The following is a 12,776-nucleotide window of genomic DNA, read 5'->3' as shown; positions in this document are numbered from 1 at the left end:
CTAGAACCAAGTCATGGAGTTGTCACCATTGATCTCATGAAATTTAGTTAAAAAATTATATTGAACTTTAACATAACCTACTCTATAATAGGCATGTTACTTTAAGTGTATGAAACTTTTGAATTTGTCTTAATTCATCTTTTTAAAAAAAAAAAACTTACAAAAATGTTTTAATTCAATTGACTGCATAATATCGTTGTTATAGCCGTTTTTAACTCGTTGTTAAGAACAAAATTTTCGGTGTAAAAATCAAATATGTAATATAGCGGGATTAGGTAATAAGGTCAAATAATTGATAATTACTAAAAATGAAAATATAAAAATTTATTTCGCATATTAGTCATTTAAATAAAAAACAATATACTTTTATAAAAATCTTTTTTAAAAAATATATTACAGTTATCAAATAATATATTTCTCATTTTGCTCTACGATTTATAAAATATTATGATAAAACAGTTATAATTACATCTGTTACACAATCCACATACAACTGTTATTAAAGGAATGATTAAAAACAAACTTTTTTATGTTGGTAATCCATATAGCAGTTTAAACACTTAATTGAACACAATGCTTACAATGCTAAATTAAATTTAATTAATAATAACACTGGAGCTGTTGAAATAAAACTGCCAAATTATAACCGCAGGTTATTGATAAAAAAGGCGCTATTTCAACTTCGGTAGTTACTGACAGCTATTGTGTCTTTTTCACAGGTAAGAGATTATGAAAAGATTAGATATTCGGATGTGTATGTACCCTAAAATTTTATTTTAGTTTAAAAAATTTTAGAGGCTGCTTCCACCAGTAACATATAGGTAAATTTATAAAAGGGACAGTTCTTAGCGTAACTTAACTTTGCATTTGTCTCGAACAAAGATGTCTTTATTTGTATCACCTGCACTCACGAGGTATAAAGATAAGATAAAACTCATTTATTTGGAACTTTTAACAGGATTCTTATTCATTATCACCATTTTTTTAAACCTATTTTATTTTATACAGAAAAAGAATCAGAAATAAACTCCACATCTTTTAAACAAGTTTAATAATGCAGATTTATGTTCTGACAAAATTGAAAAAAAATCAAGCTATATCATTGCCAAAGATTTCCGTCGTATAAAATATACGTATCATGAATAGTAAGCTCTCTTTTTGTTTTGCGGAATTAATTTGAAAAATCTAATTCCATTTATTGTCGTTGTATTATATATTTTGTAGTTTATTTTTAAACAAGAATATCCCACCACCTTGTGCTACTATAATAATAATATATATGCGATATATCTCTATCCATTGCTACAATATATGTAACAACAAAAATATTAACAGTGAGATAGAAATCAATATCACTATAGTGCAACTTGAATCATTCTTGAATATTCGCACTGACTGTGTAAAATACATAAGGTCACTTATTTTTTTTATTATCACACATTGATTAAATAAATACCGATAAAAAAGTAAATATCTCTCTGGCAATTTAGAAACATAACATAACTTATTAATTTGTTAGTATTTTGGTAATATCAACAAATGATTTATGTAACGCTTCTATAAATTCTGAACTGCTGTTATGTTTCTTGTAGCTTGTTACCGCTGCGCCCAATTTATCAGGAAAGGCAGAGTACCTGAAAATTTTTATAGTAAATCAATAATTTTATTTTTATACATACTAAAAGTACATATCTGTCAATAAATAAATGCACCCCATTTACGTGATAACGATTCTATTTGTACTTTTGTTGATTTCTTTGATACTACAAAAAACACATGTATATTGTATAGTAACTTTCCACCACTCGTTTCAAGAATTAATTGGACGCACCCTCAACACCCTTGTGAGTGGAATTTCAAGTCTCTATATAAGCCTTATGATTCTAGAGATATGGCGATTAGGCATTATATCATAAATCTTTGTATATAATCTCCCTACTGTGCTTTTATAAGGCGCGATACAGCTATTTCGGTAGGACTGCACGCTTTAAATATGCCTTTGAAATACCAAAAAATAACTTGGTAAACATGCATCCTAATTAATCCATATCAAAATAAATACCAGAGCTTTCTTGTCAAGGTATACTAAAATTTAATTAAATTAAATTTTAGCACTCATAAGTAATAGCCAATAAGATAAAGATAAAATTCATTTATTCAACACTGGGACTTTAAACAGAATTCTTAATGATCGTCAACATGTTTATTTATTTTTTCAATTTCTTGTATTTCTGACTCTACTCACATGGTGTTACAGTTGTGAAGAAGAAGCAGGAAGAACAACAGCACATTTTTTAATAAACTTTAATATAGATTTATACATAGCTTAAATGATATCAAAACAATCAGGTGACATCACTGCCAAGGATTCTTATCATTTAAATATTTGTTTACTAACTAATAAGCTTTTCCGATTAATTTACTTTTAATAAATGTTGTGAATGTTGTAAATGGTAGTGCAATCATTTTTTGCGAAATTTTATTTAGAAGACTCCATTTATTACAAATGATTTAAAAATTTTTTGCAGTTGAAACTTTGGTACGGCCATATTTTTTTATGGTGTCTTGTAAGTACATTATGGACGACCCCCATTTTTTTAAGTTTATTATGATTATTGTAAATATACGAAACATTATCGACTTTTTCAAAAAATATTTTAAGGAGATTTGCAGCCTTAAGCTGTAAATATCTTGGATGGCTTTCTTTTGTAAAACATTTATTTTCAATATCCACATCTCTACCGTCAAAAACTTACCCGATTCCAAATCCTTCTTCAGACACAGGACCAAAGCCTCCAGCCATTACACTGGGAGAGGACAATGTACTTGTACTGAGTATAGATTTATTAAGGAACTTGTATTCATAAGAATCATAAAAATTGGGTCTTGGTAAGTTTTTCTCTTCAGCTAGCTTCATTAGACCAAATAAGTGACGATCAAAACCTTGCCCCATGGCAGCTTCTTTTACCAATTGTGTATGATAAGCTGAACATTGCTGCATAATTGAGCGCAATTCATCATTTGAAGTTTTATTCAAATGGAGTGAGTCACAAAATAACTGAAAAATAATAAAATGGTTACACTTTTGTTAAACAGTGAAAACTTTTAAGGGATTCATTTACAGCAGTTTTAATGTTACTGAAAAGAAAAAAGTTTTTTTTTTTAAAAAATAGGCCTTGACTGGAATATCTATTTTTATATAGATATTTAGAATTTAAAAAACAGCAATATAAATTCTTTATTAGAATTATTAATGTGGACATTGCCAGTAATTATTGTACAGCATTTGGGAAAACATATAACATCTTCCTGTCAATCCTTCAGTACCTAAAGACTAAAATCTATGAGCAATGTGTGTTACATGTGAAAATGTACTGAACAAATTGTGGATTCTTACTATGGACTTGATTAGTAGCCTTCCAGTTCGAGCCATGGAGACCTCAGGATTTCTCAATGAGTTACAATCATAAGGAGAAATTACATAGACGCAAGAAAGTAACCAATATAGTCTAATGGACTAACAAGTTGAAGTGGTTTTTAGGGGGCCACATAGGGCACAGAACGTTCGGATTGTGGAATGATGAATGCAGACTGGTAAGTGCAGCATAGGTGTTCCTCAAGGAAGGCAGCTGCTGGATGCAAATTGGTTTAAACCAGTCTTATTGGAAATCAATAGGGAGGTAGACCTAGGTCCACCAGTTTATGTCCTATGGTTTAAAACAATGATGAGAATAGTATAAATCTACATATCACTATTACCTTTGTTTGCTCAGTGCAAGGCCGCATAGTCTCTGTCCTCCCATGTTTAAAAGCAGACGTGCTACATGATTCATATGTGCCAACATAATTACCACGAAGCAAATGATAGGCTGCCTGCAAAAGTAATGATAAATTTATAGCATATATAGTAGCGTGATTACACTGTAATTAAACTAATCGAATTAAACTAATACATTTTTTCGAAACAATAAAGGAATATTTATATTTTACAAAATACTGCACTATATTGAAGCAGACTCCAATCTTAAATAAAAAAAAAACTACAGTAAAATATTCATTCGATTATCTGATCTATGATAAAGCATTTTAATTATCTAGTAAAAAGATGGAAGTATACTAGATAAGTTATAAATTATAGTATCCCAATGAGGACTTTATTCCACCCGAGATCACCAGCGATATCAAGGATCTGTTGAGATTTCTCGATGATTACGGTTGGTTTAAGTAAGGCTAACCCCGACGCAAAATAAGCGCAGCGCCGCTTGGTTGCAGAAAGCAGCCCACAGAGACGAGAGTCAAATGAGAGACATTATTAGATACTATTATCTCCAAAAAAAAACATTAATAGACAAACATAATTTTGTCAAAAGGATGATTTTTTTTCTTAAATTACCCCCGCTACTATAAATGGACAATCATACAAATAATAAAATTATTAGTAATAACGAAATTTAAATGAATTAATAAGTACACATTAAAACTTAAAAATATATTCTTTGTTGTCCAGATGTATGAGGGTTTTTATATGTTCTGTGATATCTATAAGCGGCTTTGAAGTATCATCAAGGGAATTGTCACATTTTACAATCCCAGTCCCCCTTCACCTTTCGTTAAACTTAGCTATCATATGTCTCACCTCCCACTCTAGAATATATGTATATAATAGAGGCCCTTAAAAGGTTAGGAATCTTTGCTGTAAGCTTTTTGGTAACTGATTGTAATACATACCTGAAAACCAAGTTGCATTATGCAATCAGGACTGACTTGGAACTTTTTACATGCTTCTTTGTTAAGTCCTTCATACAGTATATAGTCAATGCTTAATGAATCACACCACTGTTTGTATTCTTTTTGTGCTTCTTCAATAAAATTAATTGATTTATTGTCAAGTTTGAAATCTGTATCAATAATAGATGTAATTACAAATTTGTAAATAATCAATCATGAATGTATAATTATTTTTCAGCGGTTTATTATAAAATAAGGCTTATACATATACATAATACATTATTTATGCAATTTGACAAATTAATTTCTTTATAAATTTCGTGCATCATTTGATGTTAATGCAGAAGTGGTATGCATAAAACATTACCTAATTTTTTTACAGTAATATTACTATTTCTGGGCTCACTGTCTGGGTGAACAAACGGCTTTGTAGTAGTTTCCGCAAAAAGTTCTTGAAAAAATCTCAGCACAGCAACACCATCACCCCATGAATGTTCAAAATTAATTCCAGAGCAACCATCTTGAGTTACAATTAGGCTGAATGATTTATCAAACCATCTGTCAGACAATATTTGTTAATTATAGTAGAAAAGTTTTAAAGGTTTTTGCACATGCAACATTGAAGAGAAAATAGAAAAAGAATAAAGCTTTACCTGTTCAAACCATCTCCATGCAAAAAATGCTTCAGTATTTTATGCTTATCATCATTAATGCTTATATCATCTAGGATAAGGTTAAAAATAGCAGAGTCTATTTTTAGCAAAACCTCCTTATTGCCAGTCTCTTCTAAATGCAATCTTTGCATAGCCCACTTATCGCGATTTTGACTTGTTAATATTCCTATGGGATGTTGCGCTTTAGGTGAACTGTCATTAATTATTTGTGACAAATTTCCAAGTAGTTCAAGTGGCGATAGTAAATTACCTGAAACATTTAAATTTCTGATGAAACAAATAATCAAAATTCAATCATTGAATTTAATTTTACATTGAATGTTATAAAAGGTGTTTGGTTACAAATGTAAAAGCCTCAAAGGGGTGAATGTCTAGCTCATTTGCTTGCAATTAAGGTTTTCAGTAATTTAAATAACATAATGATGTTAATGTTTTTAAAATTTGGATTAATACACATTAAAAATAATTATTGGTTAATATCTGTCCCAGTAGACTTTATAATGTTATAAGTATATTTCAGTGATATAGGTGTAAAAGGTTTTTATATTTTTTGATAAGAAATGAACTATACATTCACCCTTATAAATTTTTTTTCACCTATAAGCAACCATTCTATAACTAGTTTAGTTTTCTAATATGAAAAACCAAAGTACCCACATATTGAAAATGTTTGAATTCATTATTTTAATATAATTACATAAGGCTATATGTACCTTAAATAAAACTTCTCATATTCCTTTGAAGAAAATTACCCATTACTACTACAGATAGATAGTAGTGACAAGGTGTGAATTCTACATTAATATTGTGTGTTACAAATGGTGTGAACATATAGGTGATATACCTTGGACTAAACATTCATTATAACATAACAAAATTGGTTATAACACCACTTATCAAATAAAAATGTACCATTTGTATCCAAAACATCAAATACATAGAAATTGCCATTTTTTTGAACTACCACATGTTTACTAAAAGGGTCTCTGTAAATCTTATCTTTATTTGGCAATGGTATACGGGTTGATCCAAAAAGTCCATCAAATTGGCTCATGTCTAATGGGTAAGCTTTGAATAAATAAGCTCCATACCTGAAATAACATAATAAACATGTTATAAAATAATAATTACATTTTAAAAACAAAAAAATCTTCCTAAACTGATGTTGATTCAAGCAATTTTGTAGGAGGCACTGTCAATTATAATGGTTTGATACCTTAATCAAACATTTATTTAATTTGTTACATAATTATATTAGGCAGTGACTGCTAGTTATAAGTATAATACACAGAATACTTATTCTCCAGAAGCAGGTAGAAACTCTACAACTACGCATCTTTTGAATAAAAGTTTAAGATTATTGATTTAAGTATACATTTTATGTCCATTACAGATTTAAATGAAAACAACATAATCAAGTAGCAACTTTGCCAATGATTTCTACCATTTAAATAATTTTTGTTTAATGAATTACATGCATTTTCTACTAATTCATCTATAATATGTATTTTGAATTTAATCATTGATAATTTAAAGTTCATATAAAAATGTGTTAGTCTATCATCATCATTACAGCCCTAGGACATCACTGCTGGATATATGCCTCGCCCAGAGATTTTCAATAGGAATAATTGGGAGCAACCTGCATCTCGTGTCTTTCAATGGCATTAATGAAGTCGCCTGTCCGCCAAGTAGGTCAGAATCTTATAGTTAATGTGTGTGTTTTACTGGGGGCTTTAAACATAAAGACCAAAAGATAACAAAATAATTAATTTGATTTATTATAAATCCAAGATACTCTTTGTAATAATATCTTTATCTATTTCTGTCATTTAAATAATTAACCTTCTATGCATACAATTCATTAAAAAAATAATGGAAGTGTTTTAGTTAGTTCATATTAAAAATAAATAAATTATATTTTCATGTTAGATATTTTGAGATAACGGTTTCAACAGTAAGTGTATGAAACTTACCATGACACAGCCTCTGGAAGAAAACGAGTCACTCTTCTAAATAAAGTAGTGTTGCTTTTCTTTGGCTGTAAATGAAAGACTTCTGGTTCCAAAATTTGGTTTCTTAAAGAGTTCATGAACCTTACAGCACTAATTAATAAGTTTGTCGCTCTTATAAGTTGATTGTTGTATTCAGGTTTAACATCATTTTGGAACACTAGCAATGGATTGTAGTTAATAGGTAGTGGAACACGATCACGTAAATAAAGATCAAACCAATACTCAGATATATAACTTGTGTGTTTGTTAGCTTTATCTTTTAATATTAGTTGCTCCTGCAAGGATTTCCCATCGTTGTTTATATATTCAGAAGTTCGTTGTTGTGCCTCCTCGTATTGTTTATTAGACAACAAAGGTTTTAAAGCTTTTAAATATCGTTGACCCGTCTGAGATAAATTAGGAATAGGGAGACGAGGTAGAGATTTCTGAAAATGCATTGTTGGTACAATGCTTTTTTGTAAATACTGATAGTCTACGTCTGCAACATTTCTTTGCTTACTAGATAACATTCTATGAATATAAATACAAGTTTTTAAATCAATTTTTTTGGATTTATAAATATAAATCATTGTAAAGATTACTAAAAGCTTGTTTAATTATTGTATAAAAATAAAATCGTAACTTTTTGAACCTTTACTTGTTAGAATTCAAACCATGTCACTGCCCTTTGGACTATAGATTATCAAATACGTTAAAACCTAATGCAAAGACTGTTGTTACTTTATTTCTTTATTTTTAAATTGATTTCTAAATTCTGCTAAATGTTTTATCGATTACTTTTATCTTCTCATACAGGTAAATGTGTTTGTCTTTTTCTCATAATTAAAAATAAAAGTGAGAAGTCTCATAAATAAAAGTTGTTGATTTTTTTAGTTACTTAATTCTGTTATTACGTTTCTATTATTTTTATTTAGAGGGCTTTTTTGTTTTGCAGAAATACCAAATTCAGATTTTAAAAAATAAAAATTATTTAAGTTCTGTTGAAAGTTCCATTTACTAAATCTGACACCGAAAATAATTGTGATCTGTCTGTTGTTGATATCAGTAACTTGGAACAATTATGAAGAACGATTTTAGCTCTTTATTTATATGCTTAATGTTACACAATAGTCGTTTTTGAAAACTGTTATTTTTATATTTAATAGATTTAAATGTACCAATTGAAATGGATTCACTTTTAAGAAGAACATAAGACTAGTGCATACATTTATTTTATGCTAACGTTAAACGTTATGAAAATGTAATAATGATTTAAAACTTTTTTTTTGAAAATAAAGTGATACTTCTTTTAATAAGATTGAATGATGATAATGAAGTTTGTCATAGGATTGCCTTATTAATTAATTTGCGCAATAATATATACTTTAACTATGCTCTACAATTATAATATTAATTCGATTTTTATCATAATATTTTACTTATTTTATTTTGTTAAATTTATAAAAAAGGTTACTCAACCTTTATCTTTGATTTGTCTTCTTCTTTTGTTTTATATCTTCACGGGGGATAGAATATGGAGGGTGTAAACCTCGTTGATGTAATCTAGCTCCAGGGCTTTCTAAGGAGCTCTCTAAGGGGTCGTCGTTAAATACCCGTTAATCATTCTCATTCAAGGCCTCCCATAGGGCCGTACTTTGACTTGGTGAATTGTTATTGTCTGGCTAATATTATTGCTACCTCTAAAATCGTTAGCACTAGGAGAAAAAGTCTCGGAAAAATTTCTAGTAATGCTTCTATTTAGGATCATCGTGATTTACCTTCTTAACCGTCCTCTCCAGCAAAGACTTTATTATATATATATACTTGTTTTTAATGGTCCGCAAATTTCTTTATAAGCTCTCTGTCTTATTCTCGTCGAGTCGTCTGGATAGTGGAAAATGTCTGTGTGTGTGTATTTTGACGGGCGCGATATTTGATGCCCAGAATAATTGTTACGTAGGTGATGGCGTGACCTGAGTTAACAAATTTAGATGATCCCCGTTTTATGAACTACGCTATCGCTAGCAGGCTTTTAGCTGGCAGTTTAGCTGCTTTTTTTGGGCCTGAGATTGTCTGCTATTGGAAAAAAATTATCAGAAGGCAAGGGAAGGTTGATTTCTGTGAGTAATATTTCATCTCATAAAGAGCTTTCGAACTTGGACGATGTTTTGTCAATGGTATAAAATAGTTAAATAATCGGAAATAATTACGATCTTTAGGCTCTCAACATGAAGTATAAAATTTTACGAGTACATAGAATACTATGTCATAGGAGTCGCGCTTATATATAACAAATATTGGCTTTTGCTTTAAATCTTATAATTGATTTTCGGACCGATTCAACATGCACTGCCATCTACTGAGTATAAATGAATTAACTGTTAGTGTCTGCTCTTAAAAACAGTGTGTATGTAGTTCAGTTAAAAAATACATTATTTTACTATTATAATGTGACATACTTTTAAGGTTGTTCTAATAAAATAAAGTATTTGAATATTGTTTCATCAGTTGTAATAAAATTTTACCCTGTTTACAAATTTCATTTACTTCAGCGATGTATCTATTCTAAATTTAGATTTTTCTCATCTGTCTAAATAATCCACTTTGAATATAAATTAAGTTACAAGCAGTAATCAGATGTTAAGTCGTCATTGAAACGAATTTCAAGAATATATGAATATGAACGATTTACCTGAGACCAGTTGTAGTAATGAAGGACCTGATTTGGAAACTATGGATTACCTTAGAGGCGTCAAATCTTCAACGTGCTTACTATTACCAATGACCCCTAGCCCTACGCCTTTGGATTTTAAGCATCCTTTATCTGAAGTAATGAACGAAGATCAGTTTCTTTCTATAGATGAAGGATCTAAAATTGAAAATTTGCAGAATTCAGGTGATTGTATAATATTACTATAGTGTTTATTGAGCCGTCAATATTATAATACATGCGTTATGTATCCTCAGGCGATTCAAGCTCATCTGGTGACTCTAATTCTGTAGTTCAAGATCCAGTAAGTGCTCAGTTAATAAATAATATCAGTATGCTAGACTACCAGACATTGAGCAAAAATGGGGATTTAGTCATGGGTCAAGTAAGTATCATTTAAAATTATAATCAATGATATATTTTTACTGTTTGATTGCATTGCTGAGTTTGGGGTGATGGAACTCTGAAGGCACTTGATCTAGACTATTTTACAGTAACAAAACTAAAGGATTCTCAAGAGCTTTTGCATAAGATTGGGACTCCAGTACTCCATGCAAAAGACCTCAACCTGGGTTGAGAGTTTTGCCTGTATTTAAGAACAAATGGTAGCTATTATTGGATGTCAACTTATATTGTTAAGTTGTGATGGGGTTATTTCCACATTTTTATTTTAGTAAGCATTCAAAATTAATTTCATTTACTCTTTCCTACTGACCCAAAATAGACTTTCTAATAAAATATTCTAAAATATTTGATATTAAATCAAATATTTTAAAGGTTTCCCCAAAATGAGCAGTGTAATTTTTTTCAGCCTGAAGCTTGCAAAATAAATGGAAATTTGAATCTCAATAACAGAAAATTACCAAACTTTGTTAATTGGAATTGGGTTATCATAAGAAAGGTTTTACTATGGATTGTTCTCTCTGGACTTGTGGCATGCTTGGGGGCTATAATAGCAATGGTTATTACTATACCTAAATCTTGCAACCCTAATCTACCATGGCACCATGGGAAAGTTTTTTATGAAGTATTTCCAGCTAGTTTTAAAGATTCAAATAACGATGGAATTGGAGATCTGAAAGGTTTAATAAAAAAACTTGATTATATAAAAGATTTGGGGTGTATTGCAGTCAGACTTAATTATATTTTTGAAACACAAGATTATCCAGAAAATTATAGTAACACAACATATTTATTGAAAATTGATAGAAGTTTAGGAATACTTAAGGATTTTCAAGATTTAGTAAAAGCAATTCATGAAAAGGAAATGTACATTATTTTGGATATCCCTGTATTAAGTATGGTTGCACCCGTAGCTTCTCCAAATTCAAATTATACAATACTATTTACCAATGACACTTCAGTTAGCTTTAATGATCAGATGTCAGCCGCTATTGCGTTTTGGGCTCGTGTACAAAACGTTGATGGATTTTATTTAAAAAACCTTGAAGATTTTATTAAGGAAGTAAATTATGCCAAAACACTGCAAATCTGGAAACAAATAATTGGAAGTGGTAAAATATTGATTGCCAGTGAAAAGGCTTTAGAACTAACAGAAGGTGATGATCTCACTGTTTTACTCAACAGAATAGATCTTATTGATGTCCACTTAGACTTACATGAAGGCATAGCAGGCTTAAAAAATCATATAGACAAGATTTTGAATGGTCCTCTTTGGACTAAACCCCATTATCCTTGGGTTCTTTGGAATATTGGTAATATTAACAGTAAAAGAGTATCATCTCAGTATCCTAATATTACACTAGCATTAACTGCCCTTGAAATGAGCTTACCTGGTACAATTAGTTTATTTTATGGTGACGAAATAGGTTTAGGAGGATTATCTAATAATGATGTAGAAAAAGATTTTCATGAATTCCAAAAAATTCACAATTTAGTTAGGATGACCTTTAAGGGCAATCAAACTGACAGTGTTGCTTTTTTTCCATGGAATTCAAAATCAGTGTCAGAACCAAAATATGAGGACCTTAACATTGTTAAAAAATTTATTGAAATTCGAACAAATACACCCACTATCTATTTAAGAGCTATTTACAAGGAAGGAGGAATGCTTAAAAATATGGAAATTCGAAAAACTGTACAAAATTTAGTTGTCATTGAACGTTGGTTTCCACGCAGGAACAGTTGTGTTTTTATAGGAAATTTTGGTAATGCACCTATAACTATTGATTTGTCTACAATGTTTTATGGCGGCACAGTTATTGCTAGCACAAACAATTCGTTAATTGGAGAAGTTTTATATTTCGATCATGTTACATTTTCTCCATTTTCTGCAATGATTTTAAAGCTAGAGAAATAGGAATTGTCATTGGAAATCTATTAATAGTAATAAGTAGAGCGACAATTTATTTTCTATAAAGTTTTAAGTAAATCAAACTTCTCGATTTCAACAAACACTTTGCTTTTCCAGTTCTCCCCAGATTTATGCAGTATACATTTAAAATTTTTCAATTATATTTTAACTTTCTTATGGCTTATATTTTAAGAGTATAATTATCTGTATGTTTATATGAAAATGCAAATACAAACTATTATTACATCTTGAGTTACTGAAATTGTGATAAAAATATTATTTACTTTCAATTGTTTTGATCTCTAATACCAAAGAAATAAACTGTTATGTTATTAATGAATGAAAAAAATACAGTA

General features: G+C 29.7%; 2 protein-coding genes across 3 annotated transcripts; one reads left to right on the top strand and one right to left on the bottom strand.

Annotated features, from left to right (window-relative positions):
* Window positions 1-434: 434 nt before the first annotated feature.
* CPT2 (Carnitine palmitoyltransferase 2) lies at window positions 435-8,023 on the bottom strand. Its single transcript, XM_068776389.1, has 8 exons — window positions 7,379-8,023; window positions 6,315-6,493; window positions 5,382-5,652; window positions 5,096-5,286; window positions 4,729-4,898; window positions 3,760-3,873; window positions 2,757-3,058; window positions 435-1,634 (listed from the first exon to the last, which is right to left on the bottom strand). The coding sequence occupies exons 1-8, from the start codon at window positions 7,984-7,986 to the stop codon at window positions 1,508-1,510; spliced, it is 1,962 nt and encodes a 653-aa protein (XP_068632490.1). The 5' UTR covers window positions 7,987-8,023; the 3' UTR covers window positions 435-1,507.
* Window positions 8,024-9,354: 1,331 nt separating this feature from the next.
* Window positions 9,355-12,740, top strand: LOC137932732 (amino acid transporter heavy chain SLC3A1-like). Of its 2 annotated transcripts, XM_068776391.1 has the most exons (4): window positions 9,355-9,516; window positions 10,105-10,292; window positions 10,364-10,491; window positions 10,918-12,740. In XM_068776391.1, exons 2-4 carry the CDS (start codon window positions 10,130-10,132, stop codon window positions 12,424-12,426), a joined length of 1,800 nt encoding a protein of 599 aa, XP_068632492.1. In that variant the 5' UTR covers window positions 9,355-9,516; window positions 10,105-10,129; the 3' UTR covers window positions 12,427-12,740. The 2 variants fall into 2 exon arrangements, with proteins under 2 accessions (XP_068632492.1, XP_068632491.1); XM_068776390.1 differs by lacking the exon at window positions 9,355-9,516 and having other exon boundaries at window positions 9,813-10,292.
* The last annotated feature ends 36 nt before the right edge of the window (window positions 12,741-12,776 follow it).

Source organism: Battus philenor, unplaced genomic scaffold, assembly GCF_028537555.1.
Source record: "Battus philenor isolate CCGP_79_NKW_IND1 unplaced genomic scaffold, ilBatPhil1.0.hap1 SCAF_12, whole genome shotgun sequence".
NCBI classification, from domain to species: Eukaryota; Metazoa; Arthropoda; class Insecta; order Lepidoptera; family Papilionidae; genus Battus; species Battus philenor.
Note: the sequence above shows the minus strand (reverse complement) of the source record. Positions and strands in the feature narration are given on the sequence as shown.